This window comes from Rhincodon typus, chromosome 12 (assembly GCF_021869965.1).
Source record: "Rhincodon typus isolate 14 chromosome 12, sRhiTyp1.1, whole genome shotgun sequence".
NCBI classification, from domain to species: Eukaryota; Metazoa; Chordata; class Chondrichthyes; order Orectolobiformes; family Rhincodontidae; genus Rhincodon; species Rhincodon typus.
The window spans coordinates 32,077,076-32,094,701 of NC_063343.1; the positions used below are offsets into that span (position 1 = coordinate 32,077,076).

The 17,626-nt window shown below is 40.0% G+C and overlaps 1 protein-coding gene across 1 annotated transcript in view; it reads left to right on the forward strand.

Annotated features, from left to right (window-relative positions):
• The window catches only part of unc5a (unc-5 netrin receptor A), a 264,346-nt gene that overhangs the window by 180,592 nt on the left and 66,128 nt on the right, over positions 1–17,626 (forward strand). Inside the window, exon 11 of the mRNA XM_048603964.1 lies at positions 4,585–4,753. Within this exon, the coding sequence (XP_048459921.1) occupies positions 4,585–4,753 (169 nt within the window). The remainder of the gene's footprint in view (positions 1–4,584; positions 4,754–17,626) is intronic.

Below are 17,626 nucleotides of genomic sequence, written 5' to 3' on the forward strand. Positions count from 1 at the left end.
GGTACGGCAAAATTCAACCACATCTTTATGTAATCCAGGCCAATAGAAATGCTTCTGTATCTTAGCCTGAGTCTTCCTCACTCCTAGATAACCTCCTGCAGATAATTCATGTTTTACCCGGAATACTTCCTGTCTGTTGACTACCGGCAACACAATCTGGTGAACTTCTCATCTGCACTAACCTACTAAGGTCTCCATTTGTGCCATTTTATCCTTAAGGTAATGACATTCTGGAATGCATTCTGATTCCTTTTGAGTAGGCTTTATCATAATAAATCCTTACCATCTCATCTTTTTATTGTAATTCCATTCATCTTTCAGAACTACACACCTTGCCTTATCCTCTACCTGCTTAGGTTTCTCCTTTACCATTTCATCAAATTGGGTGTCAGCTAACTGGACCTCAACTTCATCTTTCTCTTTTGTTTGCCTTCCTTGGTTTAACCTATGGTTGTGGGATTTTTTCACGACACAGTCTGTAAAAATTCCAGGGTATTTTCCTTTTAACTCCTCAGTTCCCTGGTTTCCTTTTGGTTATCCAACACAATGGGCCTCACTCCCAGTTGAGATTGAGCTATATCGTTTCCAAGAACAAACTGTACCCCTGGAATAGCCAATTTTTCTATTACTCTCACTATCACTTGCCCAGTCTTGACTGGACTTTCTAGCTTTATCTTACTCAGGGGAACATTATTTCTCTCTCCAGTTATTACATAGATTATAACTCTCTTGGGCAATATTTCAGAATGAATGCAAACATTTTCATCTCTTACTATTGGAGACTGACCAGCTCCTGTATCTCTCAATATTTTACCTTCTTTACCTACTCCCCCTGTTCTACCTGAGTAAACCTTACCCACATAGGGGAAATCTTCAAAAAGGCTGAGTGCCATCTTACGATCCAGCTCTTGACTAGGCTGTACACTCTCCTGCTGCTCCTTGACTTCACTTGGGATTTTCTTCTCTACCTCAACTAATTTCAATGGTTTAGCCTCCTCCACCACACCCTTTTTCCCAATGCTTTTCTTGAACCAACAGCACTGTGATTTTGTGTGTCCCACCTTATTGCACTGAAAACACCTGAGCTCTTTCACCTCTTTTTTTCCACCCTCTTGGATTTCTTTTTTCACATGTGGTAAACTGTTCCCAGTGTGATCTACTTTTTGTTTTTCATTAAAGGATCACCCTCTTTCCCAGTTTTTATCCACATGGAATGAAATTGCTGTCGGAAGCTAGATTTCAATTTATGCACTAATGTGTATTCATCTGCCATCTCTGCAGCTCTTCTCGCTGGTTGACTTTTCTGCTCCTCAACATGAGTTCTTATCACTCTGGAAATGAGTTTTTAAACTCCCCCAGCAGAATAACATCACTAATATTCTCATATATCCTTTCTATCTTTAATGCTGTCATCCATCTATCGAAATTGTTCTGTTTAATTCTTTCAAACTCAAAATAATTCTGACCCACTCTATTCTTGCATTTCTGAACCGTTGTCTATATGCTTCTGGTACTAATTTGTATGCACTCAAACTAGCCTGTTTTACTCCTTAATATTCTCTCGACACCTCCTCTGATAGCACTGCAAACACATCACTAGCCCTGCCTACCAACTTGATCTGCATTAACATTACCCACATAGATTCTGGCCAGTTCATCTGTTTAGCCAATTTCTCAAAGGAAATGAAAAAGGCTTCGACATCTTTTTCATTGAATTTTGGTGAAGTTTTGACATATTTGTATATATTCCTAAAAGATCTTTGTCTATGCTGGGTTTGCTCATCATCACCCTCCTCCTCACAAAGCCTTTATTTCCATCATTTTCAGTCAGCTATCCTGTCAAATTTGCAACTTCCGAAGTTCAAACTCTCTCTCTTTCTCTTTTTGTCTTTTCTCCGCTTGTAACTGTAATTCAAACTGTTTCAGTTCCATTTCTTTCTTTTCTTCCCTGGCTCTTCTTTCCCTTTCTTTGTCTTCTAACTCTAATTGTCTAATTTGCAATTTATTATTTTCTAACTCCACTGTACCTAATTGTTTCTCTGATGTATCAAAATGCTTGACTAACTTCTTTCTTACCCCTAGTTAAACCCAATTCTAGTGCCTCTTCTTTTCGGACTTTCTAAACTTTCTTGGCAAATTTGGGAAGCATCTTCAACTCCCAGAACCTCTTTAGCAATGTTAAGTGCTATTTCCCCACTTTTGATTAAACCAACAACAAGCAACAGAAGTTAAACAGATTTTCCACTTCTCACTTAAGTATTTTCTTTTAAAATGTCTAGGACATTAGTCCCCAAGTCTGTTTAAATCTGCTGGGACCTTTCATACCCTAAATCTGTCCAGATCTGTCCAAATCCATCTAAATCCTGGACCCGATCTGTCCTGAGCTGGCTAGATCCCGGACCCGAGCCCCCAACCTGTTATAAAGCGGAGGTTGACTCGCCTCTGAGAACTAAACCCAAAACACCCAAAGAAGAGCACCTCATCCTATAATCTGTAAAGGGAGTGTGAAAAGTGGTGTAACCTGCCTTTCAGCAACTTCTCGTGGTTAAATAAAATAAATCTCTCACACTCACTTTGCAACCAACAAGTAACAACTCATTTATCTAACTCTAACAGTGAACAAATAATCTAAACTATTTACAAACCAAATAAACCCCTAACTACTAACTATTCCTGAATAAAACAAGATTCTAATAGTATGCTGTTCCAACAAATAAAAGCCCCTCTTATATAAAATAAAAACAAAACACAGACTTTAGTCTCTTGAAATTACAGCCAGGTCTTCCTGAATGTTCTGTGCCTTCTCCATTGAGTGTTCTGTCAGGAACGCTTTCTCCGTTGAATGTCCTGTCAGGAACATTAACCAGTTGTGCCATAGGTACCTTTGATTTAGATGGTGCTTTCTCTCAAACGTAGAGAAAACTATGAGGGTCAGTGATTTTCTCTTGCGAGCTGAGAGACGTTAACTCTAGCAGATAGCAGCTAACCCTTCTGATTTTCCAACTGCCGTCTCCTTTTATACCCCTCATGACATATCAATTTCTTTCAATAGGCTTGGTCCCATGTTGTCAAAGCCATTAGATTTAAATTTAATTGGTTTTTGGCATCTAAATGGCTGTTTCAAATTGATTGGCTAAACTCAAAAATTGTTGTCATGATAACAAAACAAAACTGCTGCTTGGCCTGCTAACTGTACAGCCTTTTGATACAAATGTTTCAATTTGGGTGCCCTCTGTGCAACTGCAAATACACAAGCTGCTGCCTACAGACACCCTGCTTGAATCTCTAAGCAGAGAAAAAGCACATCATCTTTTAAATGGACCACACACTGCTTTTCCCCCAGCATTTTACAAACACCAAATTCTCACTTCCTACCTTCCCATCCACATGTACTCTACCCAACTTCACAACAATATTTATTTGATAAATTGTATCCATGTGGTTTTCAGAGTTGCTAAGCTAAAATCAACAGTTATCTTAGTTCTATTCATTAAATCATCGTATTATACCTAGTCTACCTCCTGATTGCCTTTGTTCTGTTTGGTACAAGATCACAATTTACCTTGTTTGAAAACTTGTACTGTGTAATAGAACTCGAATGACTATAATACAGTCGCTTCTGATTTAACGCGTGTTTCTTCAATGCAAATTTTTTTTAACGTGATTGAAGAATTATAGAATGCTATTTGTAGAATATGAACATTCCCTACCTGCATTGACTATAATGCAATTCTGTCCCCTTCACTTTACATGTCACAGTTATTGCGTAATTTTCTTATAACACAAGATTGCACGAGAATGGAACTATCGCGTTAAATCAGAACTGACTGTATGCTGTTGAATGACAAATACGTGCAGGTCATGGATCATCGTTCAGTAAGTTCCTGATCTGAATTGTACTTTCAGTTACAGCAAGGGGCTGGAAACTACAGAACCCCATGGGCCGTATTTCCGACATGAAATGTAAATTCTAACTGTCGAGAGAATTGGCATTGTATTGACACAACTTAGAGTGGAACCTGTTGTATGGATGCAAGTGAAATTCTATTGCACCTCCTGCAAAATTCAATTGGAAATGTGTTGGAATGTACTTCTGCAAATTTTATGAATAATGCATACATTTGGGGTCAAATAATCAAGCTGAGAAAAAAAGGCTTGCTTGTTAAGGAAAACAAAATTGTTTATTTGGTTCCTATGGCAATTCTTTCTCTCTCAGAATTTCAGAGATTTTGTTTCATATCACACCTATCTTGAAATAAAAAGCTATGAATCCTGAAAATTATGATGTAGTGACTTTATAATCTCTAGAGAATAAGAAAAAAATGTTAACTCAAAATATTCTCAACATCCTGTGGGCAGAAAAACCTTCGTACAATTAAATGGCATAAAGTCTTCTTAATATTCTAGCCAATTGTGAGAATGGCAATCTTCATATTATATAGTTGAATTAAATGGAGTTCAATAAAAATACCTTTGAAGATAAATTGTGAGATAAATAATAGAACATATAGAACTGAATAATACATCTTTTCTGCATTATTTATTCTACATTGCTTATGTATTTTTACCATTTTGATAATTGAGGTTACCTCTAGCAGGATGCCAGACCCTGCTCAGTCCAGTTGTAAGCTGTGGGCCTCCAGGTGTCCTGCTCACTGGGCCAGTCATCCTTAGCATTCAACATTGTGCAGAAGGAAATCTGGAGAACTGGTCTATAAAGCTGAAGAAACAATCGCCTCAAGGAAACTGGGAGGTAAGAGAAAGATATTTTCTACATTTCAGATAAAAGGCAGTTGCATTCTCATGTGACACAGTTTCATTTATGAGATAGCCATCAATGTAAAAATAATGTCCTTAGGTTAAAAAAAAGACTTTCTTTAAATGAATGTTTTAGTGTGTATCGAAGTTGAGAATTGAATTTCACAAGTGATTTCAGAAAATTGAACTGTAGTTCCATCTAATGGTCAGAGCCTGAAGCTGCCTCACAGCAGAAGATGTGTCAGTATTGAATGAGAAATATTGGCATAACAATTTACAATATTAAACAGAGACAGAAAAACACATCCAACAATAATGACATTAAAGTTTGTAGACAACAAGTGTGTTCATTGACTTTTGAATTAAAGGTGACACTGAGTACAAAAAAGATTATTGCCCAGAACTCATTTCCCTGTGAACATTTAGGGTCAATTACCTAATGTGAGACAGACGTCACAAATAGAAAAACGTGGATAAAGGTAGCAGGTTCCCTTATCTGAAGAATGTTTGCAAATTAGTTAAGATTTTACTAGAATTCATCAGTCCTAATGCTCATCCAACCCACAAATTACTAGACTTATTGAATTCAACATTCTGTCAGTCAGTGTCACTTATAAATAATTCTTGAAGCTGCACTCCAAAATTAAACTATTATTAATAGGTGTCATAGACTCATTTAAGTTATTATTTGCTGTTTCAACGTTTGTATTTGAAGTTTTGACTAAATACTAGCACTAGCTTATTTGTAAATGCTAATAATAAAAAGATAATTTGTTAAAGTCAAGTTTTAGGTTACATAAGTAGATTAGTGCAGTGCACCTGGACAAGCCAATGTGAATTTACGTCAAACAATTTTAAGACATGCTAAATAAAAAGCAAAATGCTGAATCTGCTGGAAATCTAAAGTAAAAGCAAAAATATATTGTCAGAGCTCAACAGGTGAGGCAGCATCTGTGGAGAAAGAGAAAGAATTACCAGGTATGATTTCGTGTTTTTTTGCATAAAACATGGAGGAGGGAGTCTCAAAGGATGAGTAAGCCCAGTCCCAACCCAACATTATGAAAGCAGCAATCAGGTACTTCTGTGCTCGTTGATCTATCAGGTTTGATGAGTGACCAATAAGTCGCAGCCCACTTGAACTTCCAGCCAGTTTGAGGCTGGCAGTCCGCTGGGAGCTGCAGAGAATCATTGTAGGCCTGGGCTGTGAAACCGTTGAAACCAAAGGCAGTTACGGGGAAGGGATCAACAGGAGGGTCAGAGGCAACGGCATCAGCCCCCTGTCCTGATTGATTCCTCCTGTTGCCAGATTGGAGAAAATGGAATCACCTCCACAACCTGCAGGAAGGCTGCGCTGGTTTAACTGTCAAGGGCAGCAGATATTTTGTGCATTTATCCAGAAGGCATGTAATTGGGCTGTTGATAAGTAGAGATCCTTACTTGGCCACTAAAGACTCTTACTTGTTAGTGTGTTGAAAAAATGGCCCATGGGTCAATTTGATAGCAAAGGTAGAGGGAAGAGTGCAGGAATCTCTCCAGTACCAGTGTGCTCAATTATTAGGCCTTTTCAACAACTGCCTTACCACTGATAAGGAGCGGAAGATCCTGCTCAATGTTTAAGGCTGAGTGAATTTGCATCAGAACTGAAGGAAGGTAGAAATGTAAGAGTTTTTAAGTCAGTGGAAGTGGGGAGAGGGCAGGAAAAAACACAAGAAAAGCTCTGTGGTAGGGTAGAAAAGATTAAATAGCAGAAGATTTTATGATGGAACAGCCAAAGATTGTAGTAACAGAGATCGTGAAGTTTTTAAAAAAAAATGTAGTGGAAAATGTGGCAAGAAAGAAACAAGACAAGACCAGCTGATCAAACCAAGAAAGGACAATAATAAAATAGAGTTTATAATTTAAAATTATTGAACTCAGTATTGAGTCCAAAAGGTTATAAAGTGCGAGTCAGAAGATAAGGTGATGTTCATCTCGCTTGTATTGAGTTTTATTGAAATGTTGTAACAGGCCATATGCATATTGATTGGAATGGGAACAAGGTTTAGAATTAAAATGACAATCAACTGGAAACTTGTGGTTGTGCCTGCAGATTGAATTGAGGGGTACTGCAAAGTGATCAGCTGGGGCTGAATCTTTGGTTTTTTGCTAAGTCCAAGTGGTGTGAAGTTGTTTTTTGAGAGATTTCCACTGCAATGCCTAATGGGTTTTCCCTCATTATCTTACCAAATTCACCTCATTAACTATCTATGCCATTCTTATTGCACAGTCACATCAGTTTACTGGCACACCTTATCAAGCACAGTTCACAAAACCATTCACCTCTGCCATGATTCCCAGAATTCACTGGCATATCTTGCAATAGTGCCATCTTTAGAAGCCTGTTTTGCACCCAGGAAAGCACTGTCAGTCTGGAACTACCCAGCATGGTTTCTGACATGGCAGACAGGGGGTAGATTGGTACCCCACTTTGTGGATAGGGTCCCGGTGGTCATGCTGGGAGTGGTTGGCACTGAAGCAGTTCTTCCTCTTCCCAGAGGACTAACAATGGAGGCCATGATACCAGACCATGCTAGCCTATTCCATGATTGCCACTGGGGTAAAAGTAATTTCAGCTGTCTGGAGGAATGCCCAGAACTATAGGAAACTCCACTCCAGTAGCACAAGTGGCACCTTCTGTTCGACCTCACACTCACTCTGCACACTCTGCCACTGTACCTGCCTCCCATCAAGGCCATGCCGCTCTTCACTGCTTGTGACTTCTTCCCTCATTCGCTGTCACCCACCCAAGCATGACAACACTCACTCTGCATGCCCTTTGTGCTACCTAATTATTTGCTTGGGGTACCTCCCCACCTACACCAAAAGTAACAGCTGTGCCCTCACTTTCCTCTCCTTTAATAACCTGCCTGGCTGTTATTCGAGATTAACAATCCACAATATGACAGAAAGGCTCAAGGCAGATGGTGGGTTTTCTTGCATCCAGGTCTTCTCCCTTATGTGGAGAGCAGCCTAATTCTGACTACCTTGAATGACTGACTGACGGTTTCCAAGCTCCTGTAACAATATTAGAGACTGCCCTTGATTGACAATTGCCAAGACCCCTTCAGCAAAGAGTATCCCCATGACTTGATTGAGCCTGCTGACAACCATCAAAATCTTCCTTCCTTTGTAGGATATGAGCTTGGTATCTCTGGTTGATGAGGAAAAGTGCAAAATGGCAAGACAGGGCAGTAATGCTGTGAGCCTGCATGTAGATTAAGAGGAAGTGAGCACTATGACAGTGAACGAAGAGACCGGAAATATAGCCTGGTCCAGTTCATGAGCTGGGTGTGTGTTACTGAGTGTACAGTATCCTTACTGGGCTTTACAATGACAGTTACTGTTGCAGCATTAAAGTGCAATATTGAAGTGCAGAAGTGTTCTGTAAGTGGATCAGAGATATGCCAAGAAGGGTTTTAGAGGCTGGTATATATTGAATGTCAGTGTCTGTAGATGGGTGCATGTAGCTAGATGTTGGTGCATGGTGTCCAATGTGGAACTCCTTCATAGCATGCAGGTACCAGCTGATTTCCAAGTCAAGTTTTCTTGTTGTCCAGCTTGCTTGGTGAGCTTTAAGATAGGAGGCTGAATAATAATTAGGTAGCTGGGCCATCAATAAAGCAATCAATAAGCAACAATCCTCTTAATTGTCAACTCACCACTGTCCAGTGAGAAACTTACCACAATGCTGTGAAAAGCATAAAAAGTTGGAGTAAGATGCTCCCATGTCAAGAACTACCTCACTAGACTTCTAACACAATTCTGTCACAAGATTCACCATAGTCCACATTGCTGAGACCTCTATAAGATCCTGCCCATGCTTCTAGTCTGTTTTTAGTCTTTCTAAACATTGTGAACAGTAAATACAGTATACTACATTGAAAGAAGTATACTTCAATTGCTACTTCACTTGAAGACCATATTTAGGGCCTTATATGGTAAGAAAAGAGGAAATGGAAGCACAGCTGTTGCATCACCTGCACTTTCATGTAAAGCTACCAGAGGAAATGAAGGTGACAGAAGGTGAAGGAAAGAACATTGGAGGTGAATGAAGAGAATGTATTGTATTATACAGGGAGTAGAGACTTCAGAATGCTGAAAGGGGAAGGCAGTACATGATGAGTTTGATGGTGGCATCCTGGTGAAATGGAAGTGGTGGAGGATAATCAAGTAAATAATAAAGGCTAGTATGGTGGAATATGGAGACAAAGAGAATGCTATCCTGGCTGTATGAGGGGTGAGTAGGGGTGGGAGCAGAAGTACCTGAAATAAATTGACAGTGGAGGGTCCAGTCAGCCTCTACCATGACACCATTTTATGACAGTATTATAAATATTGTAAACTGGGTTTTTTAAAGGTGAGATAATAAGAACTGCCGATGCTGGAGTCAGAGATAACACAGTGTGGAGTTGGAGAAGCATAGCAGGGCAGGCAGTATCAGAGGAACAGGAAAGTTAACGTTTCGGGTCAGGACCCTTCTTCAGAATAGCACCTTATCTTCCGCCTGGGCACTCTACAACCTGAAGGACTCAACATTGAGTTCTCCAATTTCAAATAACCTTGCCACCCATCCCCCACCTCCCCTTCCAGCCCCACCTCCTCCCTTCAATTCCACCTCTGACCCTTTCTTCCAGCCACCAACAGGATTCAACCCTCCCGTCGACCAACTAGGTCGTACCTATCACCACCATTCCACCTCCACCCCTTCTTCCCCCCCTCCCCCCCCCCCACCTTTATTAGCAGCTCCCCCTACCTCACATCCAGTTCTGAAGAAGGGTAATACCCGAAACGTTGACTGCTCCTTTCCTCCAGATTCTGCCTGGGTTACTGTGTTCTTCCAGCCACCTGTTTGTTTACCCCAAGTTCATGGTCTATCATGACTATTGGAAGACAACTTAACCATGGAAATGGAGACAGAGAATTTGAGGGAGGGAAGCATCAGTGATGGACCAGGGGAAGATGAGGGAAGGGTATAAACTAGAAACATAACAAATTAAGATTTCCAGTACATGGTGAGAACAAAAAGAGGCACCAATACAGTCATCAATATATTAGAGAAAAAGTGATGAGGGAAGAGGCCTTGTAGAACAGATAAATTAATGTTCCATGAATTCCACAAAAAGGCAGGTATAAACTTGTAGGTACACCTGGGACTACTTTTTTTTATTTGGAGGAAGTCAATGGAGTTGTCTGTATGAACTTCAGCAAAGTGTTTGACAAGGTTCCAGATGGTAGACTGGTTAGTAAGGTTAGATCACAGGGAGAGCTAGTCAATTGGATACAGAACTGGCTCGAAGGTAGAAGACAGAGGGCAGTGGTGGAGGGTTGCTTTTCAGTGACCACAAAGTTCAGTGCTGGGTCCACTGCTTTTCATCACATATAAATGATTTGAATGTGAATATGGGAGGTACGGTTATTAAATTTGCAGAATACACCAAAATAGATGATGAAGTGGACAGTCATAGAATCCCTACAGCGTGGAAACAGGCCCTTCAGCCCAAGAAGTCCACACCGAACCTCAGAGCATCCCACCCAGACCCATCCCCCTAATCTACACATCCCTATGGGCAATTTAGCATGACCAATCCACCTAACCTGCACATCTTTGGACTGTGGGAGGAAACCGGAGCACCCGGAGGAAACCCATGCAGACACAGGGAGAATGTGCAAACTCCACACAGACAGTCGCCCATGGCAGGAATCAAACCTGGGTCCCTGGCGCTGTGAGGCAGCAGTGCTAACCACTGAGCCAATCGAGAGAGACAACCTGAGAGAGAAAAATCTGCTTTGCTGAGTAGTGGGCAAGGTGGATTAATTGGTTCCTAATTTATTGCCTGTAGTCAATTAGATTCACAATGGCAGGAAAACTCAATCCCATAGAATGTTCCTCCTGCAATATGTGGGAAATGAGGGAGACTTCTAGTGTGGATGGTGACTGTGTATACAGAAAGTGTGTTCAGCTGCAGCTCCTCATTGAGTGTATGGAGCGCATGAAGTTGCAGATGGACTCACTATGGAGCAACCATGAGGCTGAGAGTGTTGAGGATAGCACACTTAGTGAGCTTGTCACACCACCAGTTAGGACTACATAGGTAGAAAAGCATTGGCTGACCAGGAAGACTAGTAAAGCATGGGCAGCAGTGCAGGAGTCACCTATGGCCAACCCCCTCTCAAACAAATATACTGCTGGGAGTAAATTGTCTCTCAGGGGAAAGCAGTAACTACTGGGTTCGCAGCACCACAGATGTCTCTGTTGCACAGTAGGAGAAGAAAAAGACTGGAATAGCGTTAGTGATCAGGGACTCGATTGTAAGGGAAACTGACAGACGGTTCTGTGGCAGCAAACGAGACTCATGAATGGTATGTTGCCTTCATAGTTTCAGGATCAGGGATGTCTCAGAACGGCTATATGGCATTCTGAAGGGGAAGGGTGAATCACCAGCAGTTCATGAGACATGTTAGTTCTAATGACATGGTAAAAAAAGAAATATGTGATCCTGCATCAGGAATTGAGGGTGTTAAGTAGTAGATTAAAGAGGGAGACTGCTAAGGATGTGATCTCCAGCTTTCTTCCAGTGCTACGCACTACTGAATATAGGAATAGGAACATAGGTCAGATGAACACGTACGTAAGGGTATGGTGTCAGAGGGAGGGTTCTAAATTTTTGGATCATTAGGACAGCTTCTGGAATAGGTAGGACCTGGATGTGTTACACCTGAACTGGACTGGGTCCAACATCCTTGCTGGGAGGTTTGCTCACGTTGTTGGGGAAGTTTCAAACTGAGTTGGCAGGGGAACAGGGCACAGAGTAGATGGAAAGTTGGGAGCAAGGTCCAATCAGATATAGAAGGAATGCTAGGACACTCCAGTATGTGGAGAAGATATGAGCAGGGTAAGGCACACGAGAAGTGTAGAAAACTCAATTCTATCTATTTTGATGCAAGGAGCGTTACTGGTAAGGCAGATGAACTTAGAGCGTTGATCAGCACGTAAGAGTATGATATTGCCACAATAACTGAGACATGATCGAAGAAAGGACAGGACTGACATTTCAATATTCCAGAGTGTAGAAGCTTCAGGCACAATAATGGGGGAGAGGATGAGAGAAAATGAGAGAGGTGGGAGTCACTGCATTATTCATAAAGATACTCATTACTTTAATAACAGAGGACATCATAGAAGTGTTTTTAAATGAAGCAATCTGGGTAGACTTTACACATTAAAAAATGGGGTTGTTACATGGTTGGGATTATACTACAGGTCTCCCAGCAGTCAGGAGGAGACCGAGGAGCAGATATGTAGGAAAATCACGAAGGTTTGAGACAAATAGGGCTACTATTGGGATGCAATTTCAACTTTGCTAACATTAACTGGGATCACCTTAGTCATAAAAGTATCAAATGAGGTAGAATTTCTAAAATGTATCCGGGAGACCTTTTTGTGTCAGTACGTAGGCAGTCCTACAAGAGATTGGGCAGTGTAAATCTAATCCTAGGGAATGAAGCCAATCAAGTTGTTGACGTTCCAGTGGGTGAGTATTTTGGGGATAGTGAGCATAACACTGTTCAGTTTCAAAGTCATTACAGAAAGGGATAAGAGTAGCAGAGAAGTTAAGTGTTTAAATTGGAGGAAGGGCAATTCCAATATCTTTAGACAGGACCCGCCAAATAGACTTGGAGCAGCTACTTGCAGTTAAGTCTACATTTGAAAATTGGAAGGCTTTTAAACATAGTATAGTGAGAATTCAAGTCTAACATATTCTGCTAAGAGAAAAGGGTGAGGGCAGAAAGTCCAGGGAACTCTGGATGTCAAGGGATATCAAGAGTTTGATTAAGAAAAAGGAGAAAACATATATCAGAGGCAGGGCCATGAAAAACAGGGGAGGCCCTTCAAAGGTATGCTTAAAAAAGGAAATTAGGAAGGCAAAGAGAGGCCATGAAATGTCTAACAGATGGGACCAAGGAAATATTAGTATCTTAGGAGGCAAAGGTTTACAAGGGAAAAAGTGGGATCTGTTAGGGACCAAAGGGGCATCCTGCGCCTGGTTCAGTGGACATGGCCAAGGTCTTAAATGAATATTTTTCATCGGTATTGAGAAAAAAAAAAGGAAAAAGATGAGTTGAAGGGGATATTGTGCAGTGTACGAATAAGCTTAGCTGGAAGAGGAATCCGGTGCTGGTAGATGGAGATTGGATTGGACTCGAGAGTGACAAGGTGGTGGTTAGGGTCAGGAAACTGAAGATTGTTGAAGTGACATTGGGCAGTAGATGAGGTGGAAAGAGAACATACAAGGAGAGAAAAAAGAGTTGAGCTCGTTAGTAATAAATTCCATAGGGCAGAAACAAGCAGCAAGCGTGAATTGACCAGGCCATTCTTGGATTTTGGAAAGAAAGATAAAGTATGTTGTTCGTACTTATGGGACGACATGGTTGGAGGATGTAGAGTGAAGATTTCAGGAGCATGAAGTCACTTATGGTCCTAGACACAGTGGCTTCATATTTGATCATTGGTTTGTGGTCCAGGGGCGCAAGCTGGGTCAAAGTTGGTAATTGAACTCCACTGATAGAGGACAGGAGAGGCATTCTTATCTATGGGTTTAATGATAATGCAAGGCGTGGGGCCTGAATAAACAGAGATTTGGTGGTAGTTTTGAATTAACAATAAGTAACAATGCACTTCTGTTACAGAAAACCCACTGTGAAAATAATCTCCAACAAAAGCACGGTTGGAAATTAAGCTAAGATTAAACCAGTAGTAAAGCTGAAACATTTTTAAATGTGCTGCTTATTTTCTGCTCAAAAAAAAGGAATAAAGGTTCATAATAGATCTGCTGCTGCATGATGCCTTGTTAATTAGCTTTCAGAGAAAACTGTAGTAGATTTCTGACAGTTAGGAGAATCTAAAATAGCAAAAGATAGTGCTAATCAAAAGAATAGAGCAGCTAAATCCTGTAAAACGTAGTATCTGTTAAAATTAGATTTGCTGTAATTGTTACATTAACTGATTCAGTGTTGTCATTGATTGGATACGTGTACAGAAGCACAAGCTCCACAAAATATTAAATATCCACCCCAACAATTACCATCAGCTTTTTAGTAGCCGACTGCAATGCATTCATTTTTGGTTTACTAATATATCAGCCTGCAACCTAAGGGTACAAAATCTATTGAAAAGTTCCAATGAGATGTTCAGCTGTTTATTTTATTCTTCTGTGTGGACTTCAAGTTTGGATGTTGAAATACATTGTTACAAGTACGAACAACTCGGCAATAAATTATTTTAAATGTCTCAATAACATTTGCAGAAGCAGACAATATGAATAAGTTTAAAAACTTTCAAAATAAAAGATAACAATTTGCAACTGCTGGAATTATGGAGCTACAGATTCTGAAATACACAGTGCTCAGTAGGATTACCAGCATTTCAGGGGAGATCAGTCATTAGTATGTACAGTTCTGAACACCACACTACCAGAAGGATGTGGAGTCCTTGGAGAGAGTACAGAAATTGTTTACCAGGATGTTGCCTGGTTTGAAGGGTATCAGCTATGAGGAGAGATTGGAAAAACTTGGTTTGTCCTCACTTGAACATCGATGATGAAGGGTAACCTGATAGAAGTTTCCAAAAGTATGAAAGATATGGATAGAATGTAGAGTCAGAGTCTTTTTCCCAGGGCGGAAATGCCAATTACTAGGGGACCTGGGTTTATGGTGAAAGGAGGTAAGTTTGAAGGAGATGTCAGAGGCAGGTTTTTTGTGCAGGGTGTGGTAAGTGCCTGGAATGTGCTGCCAGAGGAGGTGATGGAGGTGGATACAATAGCAACGTTAAAGAGACATCTTGGTAGATATATGAATAGGCAGGGAATAGAAGGATACAGATAGCATAGAGGCAAAAGCTTTTTAGTTTAGAAAGACATTGTGTGTCAGCACAGACTTGGTGGGCTGAAAGGCCTGTCCTTATGCTGTACTGCTCTTTGATCTTAAAACATTCAATGGAGTATCTACATTTAAAGTATTAACTCAGCTAAACAAATGGTATTGTATGTTATCCACAAATTATGTTACTTATTTTCAAGTTTATTCTTTACTTTCTAAATTCAAAACACAGGTTTAGATTTTTCATGTAAAAGCAAATAAATTGATTCTAGCAACACAGATTAGCTATGATCTTAATGAATGGCAGAGCAGACTCAATGAGCCAAATGCCTTACTCCCATTCCTAATGATCCTATCCAAAAGTCAGTCTTTCAAGTTCATGAAGTGGGCATGTCAGTGATTTGGGTTCTATAATTTACTGATATTCTTCATTTCCCACAGTTTCCTGTCTCTAGGCCTGGATTAATGTCCTTGCTTGGCTCATTACATGGCTGTTAAATTATTTGAAAGGTAGGAAATGTACATTATTGCAGGCAAGGATCTGATAAGCTGTTTTTGTGTCAAATAAAGCCTAATGAGACGCTGGAGACTGAACTCACCCAGAGGAAAACTAAATCAGTCAATTCTGCTTGCTGCCATTAAAATCAGCCAGAAAAGACAAATAAACAGCCCAATGTCTTTTTTTAAAAATTCTCCTCATAATATTAAGTGAAATCAACAAACAATATTGATTCCATGAAATGGTGATAATGTTGTAGTGATATATCTCAACTAATATGATTCACATACAGCGAGCAGTAGGAAATTAATGTCATGTTCAGAATAACAAAGGAAAGTGGAAATGCTGGAAATCTGAAATAATTTCCCATAGTTTCCTACTTCCAGGGCTAGATTTATGTTTTCACCTATTACTTGATTAGTTTGAGAAATGGAACAATATTTACAAGGATATGTGGAAAGAGCAGGAGATTGGGATTAATTGGATAAAAATATCACATAGGCATAATGAGCCAAATGATCTCATCCTGTGCAGTATTATTCTATCTAGTGCTGACTTAATTTAAGTTCAGACTGCACAATTTCCAAACACTGGTAAATTAAGTTGACCTGATATCATTTGTGTAGAGAATGGAATGTTATATATAATTGTCTGTCTTGTAAAGAAAGTGAGAAACCTGAAATAAAACATGTTAGCATTTATTTTGAATTGATGAAGACAAGTGTCGTAAGTGAGAGAAGTCAGGAAAGGAGTCCAGCAGCAAATTTAAAAGTATATTTTGATCTCTAATAGTTTGAGTCACCTTAAATTTACAGTGCTATAAAATGGTTGCATTATCATATATTTCCACTGGAAACCATTGCATTACAAATCAATTTTACAAAGATAATATTATTTTAGAAAACCTGTTTTGCTCAATAATTATATCAGGGTGTAAGCTCCCAGTGGGAAAGTGGCTGAAATATCAGAAAATTAATCCTTTCATTTCACAAAGTCTTAACTTTAGCAGTGTGCTCCTGTACCCTTGCTGGACAAGAAAGAGGCACTCAGGTAGATACTATAGGGAGAGAATTCTACATCCCATTTCCACACTACTGCCAGGAAATAATTTAACTCTCTGGTTTTAAGAAAGGTATTACGTTTTCAGTCAAGGTTGTTGCTGTGTTTGAAACTTTGATGCAAATTTAACACAAACTCATTATCAGTAGTGAGTGGGTTTAGCACTGTCGATGACTCCTTCTATGTGCCCAATTATCCAGTCCCTGAAGGTGATGAAAGGGCAAATTATTGGGCGAGTTGGCCCTGAGGAGATTCTTGCCACCTTCTCACCACCACAGCAATTAAGTGCGAGGCAAGAAGATCCATTGGCCATGTTCTTGACTTGCCAGCAATTAAGGAGGCCACCAATCAGCTCTTAAGGAGCAGAATGGAGCTCATTCTGCAAGCTTTTTTTGATGGGGGCGCAGAGTCAATTACCACTGAACATACCTACCAACAGACTCAGGCACTGAAGAGTTAAATACAATCTGTGCCTTTACTGGTGATTGGAAAAGGAAATAGGCTGATAGAGTGCTAACTGATCAGGTTAGGTATGTCTTTTTAACAGGAGCCATCTTGACAATTTTCATGTTGTTCGACAGACCTACTTTTGTAGCTGTGTCTTGGTCACAGGAATTTCTGGGGTACTAGGATGATACTAAAGGCCATAGGTTTGCTGTTCACAGAGGACTTAAGATTTTTCTGTAGGTCATGGATTGCATCAGAAAAATTGAAAATCAGCACCTGTGATAGTGAGGACTTCACATATATTAGGATGTCTGACTAAAGATGTAAACGTTCACTCAGATCTACAACTGCTACGGATGGGGATGCTCAAAGAGCCTCCTGCTCATCTTATGTGCTTAATTGTTCACCATAATGTCCAACTAGATACAGTAGAATTCAAGTGGTTTTACCTGATGAATTGCTTGTAGTCCTATCAGTGCTAAATAGCGTTTGCATTTTAGCAAGCGGGAAACCCTATTCTACCTTTCTGCCACCTCTGTTGACCTCTCCACTCCCTTTTTACTGCCTGAGTAGCCTTAGCTAGCTTCAGCTAAACATTGTGAAGCCCCCAAAGTATTTGGAGTCGAAACTGGGTATTTTCTATTTTTGTAAAAGTACACAATAGTGTGTTGGCTATGTGTACTCAAATCTCGAAGCTCGAGGTCATCCTATATTGGACTGTGAACCCTATTGAAATAATTCAGATGAGCAATTAGCACTTGTTGAACCGTGAGATAACCAATTTTAACATCAATTTCAAGTTGTCTTTTTTTTTTACATTGCAATCCGTACCAAATAACTTAGAGACCAATATGCATGTAACTTGCAAAGAAACTTGCCACAGTGGCTATGCACTGAGAGGAAATATTGGTGAACACTATTCATTGAAACAATGATCTCACCACAATC